This window comes from Leiobunum rupestre, chromosome 8, assembly GCF_980474605.1.
Source record: "Leiobunum rupestre chromosome 8, qqLeiRupe1.1.hap1, whole genome shotgun sequence".
NCBI lineage: Eukaryota > Metazoa > Arthropoda > Arachnida > Opiliones > Sclerosomatidae > Leiobunum > Leiobunum rupestre.
This window is the reverse complement of record NC_143391.1, coordinates 47,468,188-47,489,955: the sequence shown is the minus strand read 5'-3', so window position 1 is coordinate 47,489,955 and position 21,768 is coordinate 47,468,188. Positions and strand designations below refer to the sequence as shown.

General features: G+C 35.3%; 2 protein-coding genes across 2 annotated transcripts; one reads left to right on the top strand and one right to left on the bottom strand.

The window, feature by feature from the left end:
* Positions 1-242: 242 nt before the first annotated feature.
* On the bottom strand, positions 243-9,449 carry LOC149933554 (uncharacterized). Its single transcript, XM_090157330.1, has 5 exons — positions 9,231-9,449; positions 7,245-7,401; positions 6,946-7,172; positions 3,274-3,572; positions 243-502 (listed from the first exon to the last, which is right to left on the bottom strand). Exons 1-5 carry the CDS (start codon positions 9,447-9,449, stop codon positions 295-297), a joined length of 1,110 nt encoding a protein of 369 aa, XP_090013456.1. The 3' UTR covers positions 243-294.
* A 7,253-nt stretch (positions 9,450-16,702) lies between these two features.
* LOC149933553 (uncharacterized) lies at positions 16,703-17,742 on the top strand. The gene is made up of 3 exons (XM_090157329.1): positions 16,703-16,879; positions 16,933-17,251; positions 17,336-17,742. The coding sequence occupies exons 1-3, from the start codon at positions 16,703-16,705 to the stop codon at positions 17,740-17,742; spliced, it is 903 nt and encodes a 300-aa protein (XP_090013455.1).
* Positions 17,743-21,768: the final 4,026 nt, after the last annotated feature.

The window sequence follows — 21,768 nt, the reverse complement described above, 5'->3', positions numbered from 1 at the left end:
ACGCAGTGAAATTTTTCATTTTACTTTGTAAGTCGGATTAATACAAGTAGTAAATGTTTATCAGAGATTTGTGTATAATTTCTAGATTTATAGAATTATCACATCGATTTAAAAATATTACGAGCCAGTAAAGGTACTTGTTTCATTTTTATGACGTGGATGGTTACTTATGTTAAGTTTCTACTTCTGATGTTACATTAATTACTGCTCTCACATGTCGTACTTAGATTTGTATTGTTAATTATAAAAATATGTTAACATTTTGTTGAAGAAATATTTAGTTTTACTGTTATTTTATAAAACGGAGGCAATTTCGTACATTGCGCGTAGAATAGCGAGTATCAGTCCCAAAGATAAGACAATAGCCGCACCTGAAAAATCAGTGGAGTCCATGGCCGAGATAGGCTCCATGGAAGGCCTTTCCCACATTTGTTTTTCTAGCTGATTATCTATTTTCAGATAAAGCATTTCGAACGGTCTCGTTTCCAAAAACACCATCATTCTGTAGTTCTGTACGGAAAAATTAACCTTCAATAATCAAAAATACTACTTTAATTTAGATGAATCTGAGAAACAACTATAATACTGTGTAGGCTTAAGCTTAGGAGGTCAGAGAAACTAGAGATAGAACAATCTAGTGTTATTAATTTTCCGGAAAAATAAAATTCGGAAAAATTTCCAGAAAATTTTCCGCAAAATCGGAAAAATAAAAAATTGAAACATAAATTACTTTTTAAGGGTTTTTAATGTTTTTAACTTTTTATCGATATAAAATGTTTAATGACAGTAAACATACTACCAAAAATTAATAGTGTTACATTGTTAATCAGTTTAAACTAGTCTAGAGGTTTAGTTTTACTTTCAGATTCCAAAAAATTGGGCGAAAATGCCGCTTTATTTAAATTTGCAAATAATATATTCGACTAATCATCGAATGAAAACCTTTTTTTAATTTTTTTCGGAAAAATACGGAAAATTTCCGGAAAAAAGGCCTCGGTCATTTTCCGTGGAAAATTTTCCGACTTACAACACTAGCACAATACTAGAAGGTAGGGACACAGATCAGGCGGCCCTAATAAATCTAGAGGCCCAGTTGGTTGTTCATTGTAAAGAAATGTACCAAATTAGCAAAGGCTAAAAGAATTGAATATATAATTTTGATTTCATGAGGTGTACAGTCTCCTTATTCATATTAGTGATTTAATGCTAGATCAACCATTAAATTCCGTTAAATGAGTTTGAAAATTCCTTGTATTTTTCCCGAGGGGCTGATCACTCCGCGTAATCGGTGTACACAGCCGTACCTTTGACTGTACTAATGGGATTTCGCGTAATCTTTGAAGTCCCTGCCTTTAACAGTGGTAATCTAAGCGTAATCCGGTGTACAGACTTTCTAAGAGTGGTTAGCCCCTCGATTTTTTCATTAAAACAAACGGTGATTTTAAATTTTTATCAATATGCTGCGAGTTAGTTACGAGTTGTTTAATATTTCATTAAATTAGCTTGATTGCAACTTTCTCATGTACTATTACCATTAGGCCACTTTATCCTCTATCATTACACATTTAAAGCGAGTCTATTGGATCCATTATCAGACGTAAACAGAGCCATTTGAATCCAGATAATTTAGTGATATATTAAATTACGTGGAATATTGCAGTTTTAGATATAAAAGCCACAAGGCCCACAACCCGTAACTAACTCGCAAAATATCGAGAAAAATAAAAATTCACCATTTGTTCTAATACTGCAATAAAAGGGCGTAGCAAAAACCAATCAGAGGGGGATGGGATCAGTATTTCTTTTTTGTAGTAAATTCCCATTATACAATCACTCTGATTGAATTTTTTTATGTTTCTTATGGGAGAGCGCACATAATCACTCATTAGTATTCCAGAAAGGTAACTTATTTAACGAAACACTATTCACGGGATATGACGTAAATTACGTCACTTTTTACGTTATGAATAATGTAAAGCCCGCATTTGAATCCGCAAATGTAGACTTTGTCCCTAACAGTATTTCCCTTTACTTCAGAGAGTTATCTCGTTGTTTTGGGCCAACGCTGCTGGGGAAGGTTGAAATGACTCATCCTCGCTCGCGTCGTTCACCTTTGGAATTCTCCAAAAGTGGCGACCTCTGACCCGAAGGGTTAAGAGCGGAGTAAAGTTACCGGTGACGCTTACTATTGCACCACAGTGAGTCCGCAAATATTTCTTGGCGGGCTTTTTTCTCCAGCCAATTAGGTTGGAGACCGGTAGCGTCATCCGAGGGGCCCGCTATATAAGGGACGTCGGGACAATGGACTAACTCTCTTGGTTACGGACTCCGACCTAACCAGTCATATCTTTTTTATTCTCTCTTCTAGAGAACGTTTAGTGCCATGCCTTGTAATATTTGGTAAATATATATTATTAATAAAGAGTATTTTATAGGTAACTCCCGTACATGGTTTAGACATAAGCCGACAATTTCCAGGCTTCACAATAATAAGTAAAAATAAAACATGTTGCTCTTACGTCACAAGACACAGCTTCATTAGGATATCCATGGGCAAACTACTTGGGATATCCTTCTCGCGCCAAAGGCGGATTTTAAAAACGCCCAGAAATCCTGGTGCGTTTCAGGTATCGACAACATTGAGTTGAGAATAATATAGAGCCCCAGACCCGATTTTCTCCATGGGTTTTAAGCTTACCATTAGTGGCAAAGAACTTTATCAAAGTACGCCTGGCGCCTTCTGTTGACAATATTAAACATCCTTTGACAGAGCATTAATGTCGTGCAGTCTGGCCCGATACGATAATGCATTGCAGAAGTTGAATGATAAAGTTCCTTGATTTAAAGTCCCGTTGCCACTAATGCTAAGCTTACTTACTTTTTGTTACGAGGGGTAGGGGGGGAGTCCAAAAAGTGGTTTTTCTGCGTTACGTAATTTGTGAACAGCCCCTATTGTAGAAGTTGAATGATAAAGTTCCTTGATTTAAAGTCCCGTTGCCACTAATGCTAAGCTTAAAGGCTATGGTGAAAATCCGGTCTGGGGCCATATATTATTCTCAACTTAATGATTGACAATATACATTTAAGCTCGTGCCTCTCGTTCACGAGATTTCGTTTCCATGGTTACCAATTCAATAGTGCAAAAGGTCTCATTGAAATTTGGTCTATGGAAATGTTAGACAGAGACATTCTTATGAGTGATAATGGTTCATATAGTGAACCTAACCATAAACAGAAAAGAGCTGTTTTAATAGAATATTTCTGGATACTTACGACATGGATAACGTTTCTTTGAATTGGTTTGATAAATTTTCTTTAACTGGAAACACCAAATTGACCGATTTAAATTTATCTTTCGAGAAGTAGAAATTCATTCTCTGATTGGGTGGATCCAAATAACGTAAGCCTTCAAACGCAACAATTTTCCAAATACCAATAGTGGCCAAAAGAATTTTTTTCTTGTTTTTTATGTCCTCGTATATTTCGCTTTCCAGCAAATCGTACAGGTCGACGAACAGATGTCCTTTTTGGATAATATCAAATAAAATCGCGTATTTTTTATTTGTGTCCTTCTGTTACGAATAAAATTGTTAATAGGATTAGTTGAAACGAGTATGGTTGAACCTGTGATATGAACTTAATTTTTCAAGAAAAACTTTTATAACGAAGTATAAATAAAATTATAAAAAGATAAGAAAATAACAATCTTTTAACGTGCGAAAGTTTCTGCCAAATTCTTTAATGCGTGTGTCTGCCCAGATATGGCGCCACGCGTATAATTAGCGTGGTAGCGCCCAACAGGGGCGCATTCGGGAAAAAAATGTTGCTCCTCTCTTGAAAACGTTCTTTTTCTCTTTCTCCTCCTGCGCAGTCGTGGGTGACGTCTCGGGATTTCGTGTTTTCGGGAGATCGAATTAGAAGGGGCTTATAGTGTACTTCCCTTTGTCTGTCGTTTCTTTTTAGTTCCACATCTATATGTATATATAGAGTGGAACTATTGATTTCGTTAGAATGTTGTGAAGTGTCGTCGTCGTCCACATTTGCAACATCTTCCATATCTTTTGAACGGGGTGACATAACCCCACCGTTTTTTCTAAGAATGCTTAATATGGTTGCCACTATCTGCACAACCAAGTTTCACGGGTTAAATTTAGTTAGCGGCGCTTTGCCAGCCCCTTCTATCCGACCCCCCTTAGTCACTTCTAAAAAAAATACGCAGCCTTGCAATTTTGGTTACGATTGACTTTTAAATTTCGTTTAAGTTTTAATCTATATAACCGCTATACCTCTACAATGTGCGCACGTTTCAGCTCTGTCGTGGAAACAGGGGGCGCAAAAGCCCCCCTTTTCCGATTGTGAGCGTTGATTTACGCACGCTGATTATTACCCAACTGAGTGACTTAAAAATTTAATTTCTTTTTTAAATTACGTATTTATTTTAGCTCTAACGGTTTGCCAGGTTTCGGTGCCCTAGGAAAATTAGGGGCCCTTGGGCGCCGCATAAACCACATTCCCGCTGACGTTCGTTTTTGCCTTACGCAGAGTGCGTGATTTACGTCTCGAAGCCGCGTATGGCCAGAAGAAATAAATAAGTGGGACACTTAGAGTGCGTAATTTACGTATCGAAGCCGCGTATGGCCAGAAGTAACAAATAACTGCGACACTTGCTTATCACAGCCGTGGATGGCCAGAAGTAACAAATAAGTGTGACACTACTTATCGAAGCCATGTATGACCAGAATTAACAAATAAGTGTGACACTCACTTATCGAAGCCGTGTATTGCCAACGCTATTCGCGTGCGATTTTAGGTATAAATTTGAAACTTGATGAAGTTATTAGGATGGGTATTGCGGATATTTTACCAGAATTAATTTTAATTTAACCAAGGCTTAGCATGCTTTGGCTTAATTTTATCGCTATTCGCGTGCGGTTTGAGGAATATCTTTGAAACTTGATTTAGTTATTAGGATGGTCATTGCTGATATTTTACCAGACTTAATTTTAATTTAACCAAGGCTTAGCATGCTTTGGCCTAATTTTAACGCTATTCACGTGCGGTTTGAGGAATATCTTTGAAACTTGATTTAGTTATTAGGATGGTCATTGCTGATATTTTACCAGACTTAATTTTAATTTAACCAAGGCTTAACTTATTTTGGTCTAATTTTAACGCTATTCGCGTGCGATTTGAGGTATAACTTTGAAACTTGATATAGTTATCAGGGTTCGTATTGCGGATATTTTACCAGACTTAATTTTTATTTAACCAAGGCTTAGCTTGTTTTGGTCTAATTTTAACTCTATTCGCGTGCAATTTGAGATATAACTTTGAAACTGGATGTAGTTATTAGGATGTTCATTGCTGATATTTTACCAGACTTAATTGTAATTTAACCAAGGCTTAGCTTGTTTTGGCCTAATTTTAACGCTATTCGCGTGCGATTTGAAACTTGATGTAGGTATTAGGATAGGTATTGCGGATATTTTACCAGACTTAATTTTAAATTAACGAAGGCTTAGCATTTTTACGCAGTCTTGACTGGATTTGAGATACGGGGCTCAAACTTTTTATACATTTAAGAAGCTGAAGTCTGACCCTATGTTTAACTCATTTAACGCGCGCCAAGGGTTAGTGAGCGTATGCGAATTTTCTTCGTAGTTCCTATTGGATTTGAGATACGGAGCTCAAACTTACAATACAGATAAAGAAGCTTACGTCTGACCTAATGCTTAACCTTTTAACACGCGCCAAGGCTTAGAGAATAATTAATTAATTCATCCATGTGGAACTAATATTACGGCCTTGGCCGACTTGTTTCTTTCTGCCTCATTCTGATTTGTTTACAATATTGCAAATTTTAAAAAAGTTAACTGTTCAAAAAGGGAATGTCACTTGAATGTTTAAAAAAATTAGAATTTATTTGATAAATTAATTATATAATTTAAAAAACATTTATTGGTAAATATGTAGAAATCTGGCACGTACCCCCATATTTTCGAAGAACTTGGGCTCAACCTCACTCAATATCCTACTACGGGGGGCCCAATTTGGTCGTTACGCCACTGAAAGTGTCTTGTAATTGAAATTTTTATCAGTTTCTAAAACAGTCAAACTAAAAGGTCTAAGCCTGGGACAAAAAATTATACAAAAAAAATCATCTTTATTCTGTATTCATTAAAATTTTCATAAATATTTCGACGAATTAAATGACAAGATAAAATAGAGAAGGGGCAGAGGATATTTTCGAGGGGGCAGCTGTGGAAAATCGAAATTTAGAGATTGGTGGTGGAAAACCTTTCATACCACGCAAACCAACTGCGAGAATCCAATGGCGTCAGGGGCGCCGCCAGGAGATTTTTAGGTGTAGGCTAATAAAGTTTAAGGGGTTTTCCCCCGAGATCTTCGGTTTGCCCTTCCATAAAAACTTGTTGAGGTTAACGGTAATAGTAAGTGTAGGGAGCTGTTGGCTCGAACGCGTGGCATGCAGGGCTTGTCACCACCCTCCTACGCATTGTAACCCGGCCACCTGAATTAATGGCTTCAAAAGTCGCTCGATGACTTAGGCCTAAGGTGGTGCCTTGGGTATTAGCCTAGCTGATTATTATAATAAAGTTCCTATATCTGGCTATGATAGTAAATTCGACTACGGTACGCTGTCTACTAACTCGAAACTCACGAAGGGGCAGAATTAAAAATGGTGAAATTTCTGGATTTGTGAAAGCTAAAAGGTAATTTATAAATTCTAAGTTAACTCGATTTTAACTTTTAGTATTTCATATTTTGGTCGGTAATTTATACAAAAGTACTTAGTAACTATTTTTGCTCTGAACAGTACCATCTTGAAAAGTGTTTTTAAACTTTCCATAGACGTCGAAATTGAAAAGCTGAGTGGATGTATTCTAAAATATAATTATTAAATACAATGTTTAAAAATGTACATACCTCAATTTCTAACATCGTGTGTTCGGCGGCATTCGGGACTATGTAAGGTTTAACATCCTTCATTTTGAGCAAGTCATCAACGTTATCAATTGTATTGTATTCCATAAAGGAAAAATCAGCTTTGAGTAAACTGCAGATAGCCGTCGTAACAAAATGCCAGGACACCAACCAAAATAACAGGAAAATTTTATAAGGCAAAAAGAACGGTTTCTTCCTCAGTTGGATTGCTTGGAAATAAATAAAAAACTGAGTTAACAAAAAAAAAAACTCTTACGACGTAGAGTTTTTAAAAAACTGACTTTGCAAAAGAACCGTTCGTAAAATATTCCAAAGGGATAATTTCATTTCCTTTCCAAAATGTTTCGTCTCATTTCTTACGTTGCGGTAACTTTGTATCTTCAAAAATGCGCTCAGCAAAATTGTTAAAGCGATTGTTGTCAAAATTAAAATAAACACCTAGAGAATATTATAAACCGATTGTATAATATTATGAACATAATAACAAAAAATAATATATCTTGCGAGATAAATATTCATTTCAGTCCTTTCTAGTCCGGCATTAATACAGTTGAAATTTTAAAATAATATGCTAAATTAAAATGGTTAATGCATTTTATTTGTATTTTCTTGGAGTTTATTAGACAGGTTAAACCCGAACCCGAAAATGTGTAGGGGGAACTTGTAGGATTATAGACCTTTGTGTGTACAGCCTGCGCCTGCTTCAAGTCATGGATTAATTAACTAAGGGATGTTCCACCGCCGTAGAAAACTCGCGCAAATCACCTTTTTACCGATACAACCGGATACAAGTTTTGATTTTTTCCCGCGTGGAACATGTTTGAACCGCCCGTCTATGTGTGTTTGTTTGTACCGGTAAAAATTTAATTTCCGCTATTGGCGCTTATCGCTGATAGGTTGCGTTCGGAACAGGCGACTTTGATATTTTTGAGCCCGTGGAACATCCCTTAGTTAATTAATCCATGTTCAAGTGTTCCCTACCAGTTTTCGAGCCATTTTTTATTGTCAAATCCGAAAATGAATAAACGGCTCATTTGATCCATTCTATTTCCAAACGGTTTATATGAGTGAGCTTTGCAGCCATGCAGCATAAATGTTGGTGAACTGAAAACCAAAATTAAAGTAATTTTTTAACGTAAAATTTTGTCATTCTCAAAGGGGAAGCGCCAAGCTTTCCCAAATATCGGATTATTTTTGTTTAAAAGTTGATCGAGGCTCTAATTAGGAAAAAGTACACTTACATTTAACTAACAAGTATGTTAAAATGCTCCAAAATATCATTAACAGTTTCGACTTTTAATACCATTAATTCAGGTGGCTGGGTTATACGGCCTAGCTCCCTCAATAAGTTTTAAGGTAGAAGAAACCGAAGAAATCGGGATAAAAACAGTTTAACCAATGGGGAGAGAACTTGAAAACTCTAAACGGAAGGAGTTGTTCCGAGTTTTCACATAGTACCATAAGTTGGGATCGAACCCGACTTGTTTCGCTGCGAGGCGAAAGTGCTCACTACTCTGCATTAGTTAGAAATGACGCCTACGTTGTTTTCAGGCGGTTGAGCTGCCATGGTTCGATCCCAGCTTGTGGCACTGGGTGAAAACTCGGAACAACTCCTTCCGCGTTGAGTTCTCTACCCACTGGTTTAATGGGTTTCCCCCGAGCTCTTCAGTTCCCCTTCCATAAAAACTTGTTGATGTTAACGGTAATAGTTAGTGTAGGGAGCTGTTACGGCTCGAGTGGCATGAAGGGCTTGCCACTACTCTCCTTCGCATTCTAACCCGGCCACCTGATATAATGGCTTAAAAATTCGCTTGATAACTTAGGCCTAAGGTTGTGTCTTGGGTATTAGCCTAGCTGATTATGGTTACGGATATGGTCTTCAAAGCTGTGAGGTGAAGTAAACCAAACTTTAAAAATTAATTACAAACAAAATTAAGAAGTGATTATTTTAACAAGATTTTAGTAATCAAATTAAGAGTTTCGTTTTGAATATTATCTTGATACTGGTTCAAGCATGATGCTTCTCCTTTCAGTGAAAAAATTGCCCATAGAAAATGATACCGTGCAGATAGTCGTAACCTGAAAAGGAAGGGAATTTGAAAATCTGTGTTCAACCTTGTTCAGGATGTACGCTGCTCTATTTATTGTTGAATAAGAAATGATTATTTGAGAATAATCCTTGGCAACTAACTAAACAAATAATATTAGGAATACAATGCATCATAAGAGATGCATTGTATTATACTTCTGATGTAACCCAGACCTACCGAGAGGTCCAAAACTAACAAACTGGCGTATCCGGATCGTTGCGAATGAGATGGGTTGCCAGACACTATTCTCATGTCGCTGTTCGAGTAGATGGGACTGGAGATGTAGTACGTGTTTTCTTCGAAAGCTGAATCGCAGACCGGGATGTAAAAAATGTCGATCTCCGGGTACAGAAAAATCCGGTTACTTCGAAACTGTTTATAGTGATCGAAAGACATTTCCACGAATGCAGATCTGTATATTGTTACAATTAGTGTTTGAATTTTAAATAGGCTTGTGAAAGGGTAAGATGTACCTAGTGTTCGAAAGGGGTCAAAATTAAGTCGGGGTCGGGGTTAAGCTATCCCCGAAAAAAATAAGTCGGGGTCGCGGTCGGCGTTAAGCTTTCCCCGAAAAATATAAGTCGGGGTCGGGTTCGGGGGTTTTCGGGGTCGCGGTCGGCGTTAAGCTATCAGGTAAGGCCACCGCCGAAAAAAATAATACTGGTTTTTTTTATAACTAAAAGAACGAAATAATTTCGTGGAAGAAAGTTTATAGTAAAACAAAGCACCAAATAAATAAGCTCCTTTCCAATTCCGAAGTTCAAACTTCAAACATACATTCCCGAAAATTAACCCCGAAACATAACACCCCCGACTTTATTTTTTATCTTCGGTACCGAAGAACACTAGATGTTCCATGGAGGAAATAGAATGTGAGCCAACTCAGCCCATTTCTTGAAAACTGATTGGTGGCGCTGCTAAACCTATTTTCTCCGCGGGATTAATTTGTATTTATATTGTAAATTTCGTCTGTTCTCCCAATATTTAAAATGTTCACTTAACAGCGTCATCAAAAATCACCTTCCACACCTTAAGAACGGTGTTGGCTCTCCTTGCCTTAAATTACGTTCAATGAAGACATTTTGAAAAAATAGCAATAAATGTAATTGGTATTCCATTTCTATCTATAGACTCAAGCGACTTGGGCTGACGGTGTACTTGGTCCTCCACCATTACAAATTTTGTCAGCAATATATTTGTGACCAAAAACTTTCGCTACGCCCTCTTTGGTTCGTTAGTTATTCGTAAATTTGATTATATTAACAATGATATTTGCATTTGAATATAATTTTTGCATCATTTGCTTATATTTTGATAAGTTTTATTAATAAAAAAGCTCTTATGACTTTTAATTTGTATGTAGCAGACGCTAGATCATAGGCACTACCTCGGAGAATCTAGCGTCGTTACGCCCCTAGACTCGTTCGGTCAGGAATACTGTATAGCCGCGTTCACACCAACCCTCTGAAACGTTTGTATGCCGTCGTGTGAACAGTGACCGTTGCGCATCCCTGCGTTTCAGATCACTTCGGCTGAACCGCTTCGTCAACCAGTTTGGCAGCGATTCGTGACGTCATCGAGTCGGCTTTTTGTGAACCATTTTTTTATTTTTGAATATTTTACAATAAAATAATTTTCCAGCTTTTTGCATATTTAAATGCAAAAAATTTCAGTAGTGTTTAATTAGAGCCTCGGTGGGCCCTGATCACCATAAAAAAATTGAAATTGAGATTTTTGCGGGGTGGCGGGCTCTGCAGAATCCCGCTTATTTTGACTAAAATTGTTACGGACGGCTCTAAAATGAGCGTACGTTGCGCGTGACTGCTCCAATTAACAATGCGAAATGAATATATATATATATTTATTCATTTCGCATTGTTAATTGGAGCAGTCACGCGCAACGTCCGCTCATTTTAGAGCCGTCCGTATATATATATATATGCACATTAAACAATATTCTATTATATTCTATTCTATATATATATATGCGAGACTTGCATAGCAGCAGAAGGAGGAATCATCGAAACATTTTTTTAAATTAATAAACTTTCAATTTTGATAACCTTTCGAATTATTATACCAAAAATCGATGTTCTGACTGTAGAATTAAACAAGTTGGCAAGCCAAAATATACCTCTCCTCGGAAGAATTGTCCCTAGCCCGTAAAGATATCTCCGCAATTTAGAGTTATTTGTTAAAAATGTTATCCCAGTTCTATCCCGCCCGGTATAAAATTTTAATTAAAATTAAAATAATTGAGACGAAACGACCAATTTTAATTTATTCAGAATATCATAAGTTAAGTAGTTACAACAGTGAGTTAGACGTAGTATAACAATGTACACTTGAATTTAACCCTTTTTACAGAACAAGTTTATCAGTTAAATATAATACGAAGCAAATTTTAATGAAAGAAATATCTACAGAGGGTATTATAACGACCGTTCGCTTTTTGGTTTATAATTTTAACGGAATCGGGCCGATTTTTAATTAAACGATAGCTTATCGAAATTTTGTTAAAAGAATATTCCCTAAGGCCGCGCGGTAAATTTACGAGAATAATTTCCCGTCGCCGTTATATCGAAAATAAAATGGCAACCAGAATTATGCAAAATTATAAATGTTTATTTTTATTCAGAACAGTCTATGGAACGTTCTAGATTTAACTTTCATCAATAACCCAACAATATATATCCCTTCTACGTAATTGTACATAACTGGTACTGAAGTGTCTAAGACTAGATTTGTCTTAGTTCATCGTGATTGAAAAATAAACCAAAACACACTTACACTTAAGTAAATATCATAAATTATACTGAGTAATTTTAACTAAATTCAAACTACCTAACTATAAACTCTGTCTTAATTAACAGCTGAGAGCTGTTCGCTACTAATTACTTCCAATCTACTTAATTACCCTCACAGGTTGAATTGATAATTTCAAGGGTATAATTAGGTTATTCCAATTCCAAAAATAATAACAATCAATTTTATCTTACAGCTGACTTGAGTTAGTTCACAATTACTTTAACACTTTCAGTCTTAAACACGCACTGTTCATACACTGAAGTCCATTCACTCACGTTCCAAACGCGAAACACAATTTATCGCTTTTCTTGACCGAAGACCAAACATACTAATTAAAACCGCAAAGTTACCTCATAACTTTTGACCGACACCAGGACCCCGTCCTGTAGTAGTTCGTCTGACAGCCAAGAACTAAGAAAGACGAAATCTTCTGTATTGACGGCAACGGCCTTATATATTGTTATTTTGTGTTTTTTTTTACCCGTTGAGATTTGACTAAAGTTCGAAAAATTGAAGAGGTTATATTTTTTACCCGGTTTGATTGATAGTTCTCCACACGGTGGCGCTATATTATTACTTTGATATAGTTTCCGCGGGAGTTTTGAATAATTATCCTTTTTCTAAGCGATATTAAAAGGTAACAATGAACTACTTTTTGTGTTTTAACGAAATTTTGTTAAGAATTTAACAAAAATTTAAAACAAAACAAAAAACCGTACCAAAGAATAAACAAACAAAGTTCAATAAACAATATATACAGATATTGTATTAATCCGTTTAGTAAAAAAACCCGCCTTATCATAATTGTTCCTTTACTTTAATATTTTCCCTAAGGAAGTCAATGGCTCGGCGGTGAACTATCCGCATTGTTACAATGCGACCCGAGTTCAATTCCTGATCACGATCAAATTTTACAAATACTAAAATATTTAATTAAATATAAGATTAATATAATTTTTAAATATTTAATTAAATATAAGATTAATATAATCTTTAAATATTTAATTAAATATAAGATTAATATAATTTATAAATATTTAATTAAATATAAGATTAATATAACTTATAAATATTTAATTAAATATAAGATTAATATAATTTATAAATATTTAATTAAATATAAGATTAATATAATTTATAAATATTTAATTAAATATAAGATTAATATAATTTATAAATATTTAATTAAATATAAGATTAATTTAATTTATAAATATTTAAAATGATGTAGAATAAATTATAGTACCTAACGTTATAACTTTGTAAAGGACATTCGCCAAAGCTGTTTTTTAGAAAAACACCGTAAATTAACAAGCGTTGGTGGCTGAGTGGTTAAGGTACATCCTTTGCACGAGGCAGACCTGGGTTCGATTCCCGGCCGGCGCCAAAAAATCGGAAATTGGTACTAAGACGAATACCGTGTACAACTGGTGGAAACCCTGCCATTGGACGTTGAGAGGTTGCATAACACTCAGCACTCGGTCCGTCCCAAAGTCATTAAGAAGAAGTTGGAGAGAAAACGCCCATACAAACACAACAGACCCAACATCCACAACCTTCATAACGCAAACACAATACGAACTCAACATTCACAACCTACACATAAACATTACAATAACGAAATATCCAATCAAACTGAGTTAAAACTGTCGCGACGGTGAGCGTTGACAAGAAAAGACCAACCAAACCAAACCAAACCGCAAACCAATCCGTTAACGCTTACCGTCACACGGTGGTTTTGCCAAACCTTCGAGAAACTGCGAACGCAGTGAGCCAAGAAACTGCGTACGCAGTGATTACCCTATGCCCCGAAAATGTGAACGCGTTGTCAGGCCTGACAGACAGACACGGTGATTGTATAACCCCTCCTAGGGGACTTTGTCCCCTCGGAGAGGTAAAAATACCAAATTTAAATTGAACGGTTCTTAGTATAGCATTTAGATTACCTATATTACCTACATATCATTATTACCTAAGAGCAAACATCAAGCAAGTCAAAACACGTCATTTTGTGAAAACAACCCTTTAATTTTTTATCTACAGGGTGTTTCAAATTTTTATGCAAAAATGTTAAGGAATTGTAGGGCGTTAGTTGAGAATTATGCCTGTTTTGCCCCATTTTCCTACGATGAGTTAAAAGAGCGCCAGAGATCTTCAAAGTGAAGCCTACTAGCCCCTGGAAGTAGGCCGCAACAAGCGCAAAACCAGGCAGCAGGGACTTTAAATACTGTTTAAGTTTACTTTTTTACGCTGCTTACCTCGATTTGTTTACAAAGTCCTTTTTTAAATATCACACGAACTCAAACTCTCATGTTCGCATTTACCTGCTACTTGGTTGCAGTGCTCGTTGCAGCCTATTTCCAGGGGATAGTATGCCACACTTTGAAGCTCTCTGGTGCTCTTTTAACTCATCGTAGGAAAATGGGAAATAAACAGGCATACTTCTCAACTTACCCCTACAACTCCTTAAAATTTTGCATAACCTTTTGAAACACCCTGTATAATAATTTAAATAATAATTTAGTAACTAAAATAGACTGAAAAGAAGGTTAAAGCAACACAAAATTAATTAACGAACCTAATATAAAAAACTCGAGGACTCTTATTTCGATTTTCTTTCTAAAGTCACGTCTACCGGTCATGGTTTTATACAAAATGGCAGCGCTAAAAAAAGTCTATAGCTTCGACCGTTTGCAGAAAATAAATTCCAATTCCAATTACATTTCATACTATTTATTCTTTTAAAGGAGAACTGTCACCACCCTAAAATTGGTTAAAAACTATTTAAATGGCTAGAGGACGTCCGTAAATGGTTATACAAAACATTTCATGTTAATATTGCCAGTATTTGATTTATTATCAGCAACCGAATTTCGTGTTTTATCCCCCCCCCCCCAAATCGAGGATCTCAGAACCACTTGCTTAAGCCTACCCGCAGCGCCATCTCGTTAACGAAATATTTTCCCCCGGTTTTATCGTTGTTCGGTCGGAACTGTCGTCTGCTACGACATTCTCCTTGGTTTTTTAACCTAGTTATATTGGTAGATTGTAGTTAATCGTGTTTTTAATACGCCTTACACGCCGCCCATTCTCAAATTTTTGGCGCTGCACGTAGGTTCAACCGCGATTTCTGAAAATTTTTAAGCCGTTTGGTGTAGGTTGCGGAAAAAGTAGCGTAACTTTTTAAATACTTTTCCAATAACTATAAAATTTCAGGGACATAATTATTAATATATTTACTATCTTTCTGTAAAAAAAACCTCGTACATTTTGGTTTTGGTGACAGTTGTCCTTTAATGCTTGTAATGATCGCAACGTTTTCACCCGTGTAATTCATTCTTACTGTACTCCGGAAACTTTTCCCATGAACTCTTTCATTCCAAAATAAATCGGACCTATTGCGAGATCCAACGTTCCCTGAAAATACGCATCAATTCTATCATACATTTTATAAACCAGTATAAGTGAGGCGTAAGTATAATACTGTTCGATATATTTTAATGAAAGTTTGTCGATTAAAAAGGTAGGTAGAACAGGACAAGTCATAGATATATAGTTCAAAAGGTAAAGATACACTCTTAAAACAGTTGGGTTAAATATTTTGGGTTGTTTTAGTTTTAACCCAAAAATGGCTTAAATTGACTAGTTTTGGGTTATGGTTTTTCTTACATTTTGTTCTGGGTCAAAAAACTGGGTCGAAATGTCTAACCGAAAATTTTGGTTATTTTTTAAACCCATTCTGGGTGGTTATTAACCAATTTTGGGTCACATGTTCTTACAACCCAAAATTGAGTTACAAAATTCGCGGGAAAATTAATTATGACGTCACTATCGTAACGATGCGTCAGTAAGTCGCGCGAAAGCAGTGTTTTTTCGAGTGAGTGAATGTTGATTTCATTCTTTTTACCTTTTCAATTATACGGTGAAGATAATTAGTTTAACGACTTTATTGTGCCGCATCTGGCTATTTTAAAGAATAGGTCCCTCTCCTATATATTTGTTTTGATTGTTCTATAATATTGTATTTTTCACAAGGAATCTATTGCCGTTAAAATTATTTGTCGGGATTAAATACTGACGGAGATATAGTTAATTCAAAATAATATATAATTGGTCGCGTGTGCATGCGCCCGTCGACCTGGCGCCGGTGTGATCGGCACAGATAAAACATTGGCCTTTTACAGGGAATTTCCGGCTCCCGAATTTTCCCTAGGACGATTCTTCCAATTCCTAGATTTTAATGCGTTTTGGATAACGTGGGGCTGATGACGAAAAAGAACAATGTGGTAATGCAAAACATGACTAAATTATTCCTTTATTGCTCTTAAAATTAATTGACGGTAATGAATACTTAAGGAGTTATAGTTAAATCGTTAGTATTTTGGTTGGGTGCATATCGGGTTGGACAATTCTTGATGCGCAGGCTTGGTACTGTCCTCTAAGTGCCGTTATAGACGGCCCATCGCTTTTTTTAGTATGGGGTTGGGGTGGCGCCGCGCGCCCCCAGCGCTCGAGCGAAGCGAGTGCGCCCGCCGTCAGGCGCCAATACGCTGAACACTTGATATTTCGATCAGGCGCCAATACGTGTTTCGCTCGAGCGCGCGCCGTCAGGCGCCAATACGCTGAACACTTGATATTTCGATCAGGCGCCAATACGTGAACACTTGATGTCGTTTCCAGTATTACTCCCTAGTACACACCAAAAATATAAAAAAGTCACTTGTCCTGCTCTACTTCGGGGCGTTTTTGGTTTGGTTTTACTTTTGGTTTGGTTTTACTTTCGTTTTCGCACGTTTGGTTAGTCCAGATACCCTTTTCATTTACTGCTTAAGTCGTAAGTTATGTCTGAACCTGATAGTCCAGACGAGGATTATGAAGAATATGTCCCCGAGGAAGAGTATCTCACTAGTTTTGAAATACATGATATGTGTAAGTCGCCTAGACAAATACTTGGATGGCTACAAGAAAAAAAATTGATCGCCGCATCACGTGAATGTCCAAAATGTGGAAATGCAATGGTATTGACAGAGAAACCTGATAAAATTGATCGCTTTGTTTGGCGCTGCCGAAGAGCCGTCTCAATAGTGAAAAAAAAAAGAAAAAACAATGCGACACAGAGAAATCGGTTCGTGATGGGTCATTTTTTGGGAAATCAAAATTGTCATTTCGTGAAATTTTGCTGATAGTGTACTACTATGTTTATAACATCAATCCGCAATCGTTCGTTTCGAGGGAACTCTACATTTCCCAGCAAACATTGGTGGACTGGCGCATGTTTTGTCGGGAAGTGGCATATCAGGTGGTCATGATTCAGAGTCAAGCCATCGGGGGACCCGGCAAAACCGTCGAAGTCGACGAATCAAAGTTTGGGAAAAGAAAATTTCACACGGGTAAGCGCGTCGATGGAGTATGGGTTTTGGGAGGGATCGAACGGGAATCAGGAAAGTTTTTTATGGTCCCGGTCCCGAAATGAGATTCCGATACTCTGATTCCCATAATCGTGTCATGGGTCCTTCCGGGCACCACCGTGTTGTCAGACTTTTGGAAAGCGTACGACGTGCTAAAGGAACACGATCTGGAACACCTTAAAGTCAACCATTCTCTCCACTTCAAGGATCCCAAAACAGGTGTTCACACGAATACAATTGAGGGAGCGTGGGCGCACGCCAAGGCTGCAATGCCCAGAGGTGGCCGTAAAAAGCAATGGTATTCTGGGTATTTGGCAATGTATATGTTTCGGACATGGGCACGACGAGAAGGGAAAAACGTGTTTTTGACTTTACTCGCGGCTTGTCAAGAATTGTACAACCCTGAAAACCCTGCAATTGGCTCCATACCCGTGGAATCTGAAACCGCTATTGCGTCCACATCGTCCGCCTAACCTTTCTCAATATTCGACGATTTCTTCCCCTTATGTTAATAGTTATAACAATAAAAAATTCGTTTTAACAGACAAATTTCAAGGTTTCAGTTGCTGTTCAGCCTTTTTCTTTTTCGTCATCAGTCATACGTTATCCAACAAGGATTAAAATCTATGCATTTTAAGAATCGTTCTCGTCATCAATCCTACCTCATCCAACACGTACACAAATCTCGAAATATGTCGTACTTTCCGTTGTAAAACTTGCTGAAAAGTAACCATTTTACATTGATCATATTTTCTAAATAATAAGTTGCGGTCCCCCCCCCCTTTTGCAGCCTGCATTACTGTAATCGGGAACCCTTGATGACAAACAAAAAATACGCAACAAAAAGGTACTATTGTTAAAAAATGCCCACTAGAATACTCAGTTCACATGTGGGATGCTCAATAACATAGGGAACAAAGGCTTAACATTAAATTTCCATAACTCCTCGAATAATTGTTTCCGACAAAACTTTTTTGCACCATTGAATCCCTAGCAATTTATTCTTTTTTTAAAAAATAAAATAAAAAAAATTGGGCTCAGGGACCTATTATTGAAAAATCCCCAGCATCTTCATAATAAATATTTAGGGTAAAAGTCATCCATGAACAGGTCCATTCAAGGTTATTTCCCCAATAAGCCTAAACATGCATGCTTCAAAGTGTTAGGCTTAAGTGTTGCCAGAATAACAAAAAGTAGTAATAATAATAAATAGACCTTTGCACAATTGCAAAAGCAGATTGCGTTCTATAATATATGTTTAAGTAAACTGTTACATATACCAAATGCGCCTAGATCGTGGAAATAGATGTATGGTCTTCTTAAAATTATTGAATATGATAATCTACCATAACCAAATTAACTTAAAAATCATAGATGAAATATATTATCCAACCATTGGGAAAAATTTAATTTTTGTAAGCTCAATAGCGAACGGGGCTGAATATCTGATGGTTTTGAAGAAAGTTGGAAGTACGCTGTAAAGTACACTATTTCGAAGAAAAAACACTACTTGGTAAATACAAAAATATTTCATACAATATTTCTTTGTTTATGACCTCTTTGCGATAAACTGCCCAAGTGGTCAAACACAAAGAGATTTATATCCAATCTAATTACTCATAGAAGTAAAGAGAAAAAAACTTAATTAAAAGAGACTTAAACAGTTTTAAATTCACAATATATTTATTTATAACATCCAACGTTTCGGAGGAACTCTTCCACCTTCTTCAGGGATTTTTACAAGTCTGACGATATAATGGTAAAACTTCTAACTATTAAGCGCACAAATGTTTTTCGTCCCTAAGTTTTACCATTATATCGTCAGACTTGTAAAAATCCCTGAAGAGTTAGTAATATATTTATAAATAGAAATTTTTATCTATTAAACCTGATACTTTGTATGTATAAATTAATTTTCAAATTTAATAGGTCTCTTAGAATATGAAGTTTAGTAAAAAAATTCACTTTAGCATAACCGAATTTACAGCCATTGGGTTAATTAAAATATATTACTAACTCCAAGTTATTTTACCAGTTGTACCTTTTAAGTGGGAACATTCAAAGATGTTATTTCTACTACATAGCTTAATAGAAAAATAATCTGATTGTAATATTTCAGTTGGTTAATGGCCTCTTTGCGATGAAACTGCCCGAATCATGAAACACAGTTTATGGGTAATTCCCACGCTAACACTTTTATAATTTTTTAAAAATCAAATCAGTACCATAGTATGGTACTGAATTGATTTTTAATAAATTTATAAAAGTTTTAGTGTCAGAAAAATCCATAAATGTGCTAGTCTGTGAAAGTTTCATAAATGTTTCGTAAATCCTGTTGATTTAACATGGGATGAAGATCAAAAACCTCCTTTTTAAGAGCAAGATTTGACTAATTATTTTATAAATAGCCACAATGAGTCTGAAATCGGTCAGAAATAGAGGTATGATATAGAAATTATTTTTCAAAAACATTTATAAAAGTGATATTGTGGGAAATATCCATAAAAGTACCAAAACCTCAGTTACTTTTACAAGGGAAAGTAACTAAAAATCCTCATTTTTAAGAGCAGGATTTAACTAGTAATTTTACTAATAGTAAAAATCAGTTTGAAATTGGTCAGAAATATAGGTATGATATAGAAATTATTTATCAGAAACCTTTATAGAAGTGCTAGTCTGTAAAAGTTTCATAAATGTTTCGTAAAACCCGTTGATTTAACAAGGGATGAAGACCAAAAACCTCCTTTTTATAATCAGGATTTTACTAATTATTTTATAAATACCCACAATGAGTCTGAAATAGGTCAGAAATAGAGGTATGGTACTGAATTTATTTAAAAAAAAAAATTATAAAAGTGTTAGTGTGGACAATATCCAAAACCTCTGTTACTTTCACAAGGGTAAGAAATCAAAAATTGTCATTTTTAAGAGCAGGATTTAACTAATAATTTATTTAATAGCCACAATGAGTCTGAGATAGGTCAGAAATAAAGGTATGGTTTCAGTCTCATTGTTGCTATTTATAAAATAATTAGTTAAATCCTGCTCTTAAATATGAGGATTTTTGGTCTTCATCCCTTGTTATACAACGGGTGATGCGAACCATTTATGAAACTTTCACAGACTAGCACTTCTATAAATGTTTTTGAAAAATCATTTTTTTATCATACCTATATTTCTGACCTATTTCAAACTTATTTTTACTATTTGTAAAATTATTAGTTAAATCCTGCTCTTAAAAATTAGGATTTTTGGTTACTTTCTATTGTAAAAGTAACTGAGGTTTTGGTACTTTTATGGTTATTGCCCACACTAACACTTTTATAAGTGTTTTTTAAATCAACTCAGTACCATAGCTCTATTTCTGACCTATTTCAGACTCATTGTTGCTATGTATAAAATAATTAGTTAAATGCTGCTCTTAAAAATGAGAATTTTTGGTTACTTTCCCTTGTAAAAGTAACTGAGGTTTTGGTACTTTTATGGATATTTCCCACACTAACACTTTTATAAATGTTTTTGAAAAATAATTTCTATATCATACCTCTATTTCTGACCTAATTCAGACTCATTGTTGCTATTTATAAAATAATTAGTCAAATCTTGCTCTCAACAAATAGGATTTTTGGTTTCTTTCCTTTGTAAAAGTAACTGAGGTTTTGGTACTTGTTGCCCATTGTGAACATCAGTTTATTTATGAGATTTAACTTTTAAGTAATTAAATTAACGAAAATTACTAAATTTGTGAGACTGAACTTTCGTGAATCTAAGATGTATTCAGCCAAAATGTGTAATAATTATATTTTTCACATAAGTTGAACAAGTTGTTAAAATTTTTCGTAATTATAGTTTCATTTTTTTAATCCTAATTTCACTGAACTTTTAAATCTAGTCTTTCATTGTTATTTTTTAAGATAATATACTTTTCTATAGCGAGGCTGAACTTTTTATAATTTGTGAAGCAAAAAGCAGTTTTAAGTCAAATTCCTTTTCATATGGTTTACATGTTTTTTAAGTTTTTTAAGTTTTGTAATAAACAATTTTTAATTTGTTTTACCACAGTTTAATATTAGTATTTTGCTGACAGTTGTGGTAAAATACAGGTATCTTAAAAATTTGTAACATAATAGTGCTGTTGAGTTAAAATTTTAACTTAAAAAAACCAAAGAACAATATAATTTTTAAAGTACAATAATGTCATAATTTAACTATTTACAACAACATTTTGAAAATAAAAAAATTTCCTAAGTGATTGAGTTTGGTATTCTTTGATTGTATTCGCAAAGGGTAGATGAACGGGCTAGGTTATACCTGCTTAGGCTAGAAATGATTATTTTAGGTGAATCAGAGATAGTTTTGATTCTTTTACTAAGAATGTTACGAAGTTTCGGTATATATAAACTAAATGAGTGTATTTTTAAGCTAAATATCAGTAAATACAGGCCCAGTATTATGACTATTTTATATATAGTCTGGAAACCAACTATATTTGTGTCCCT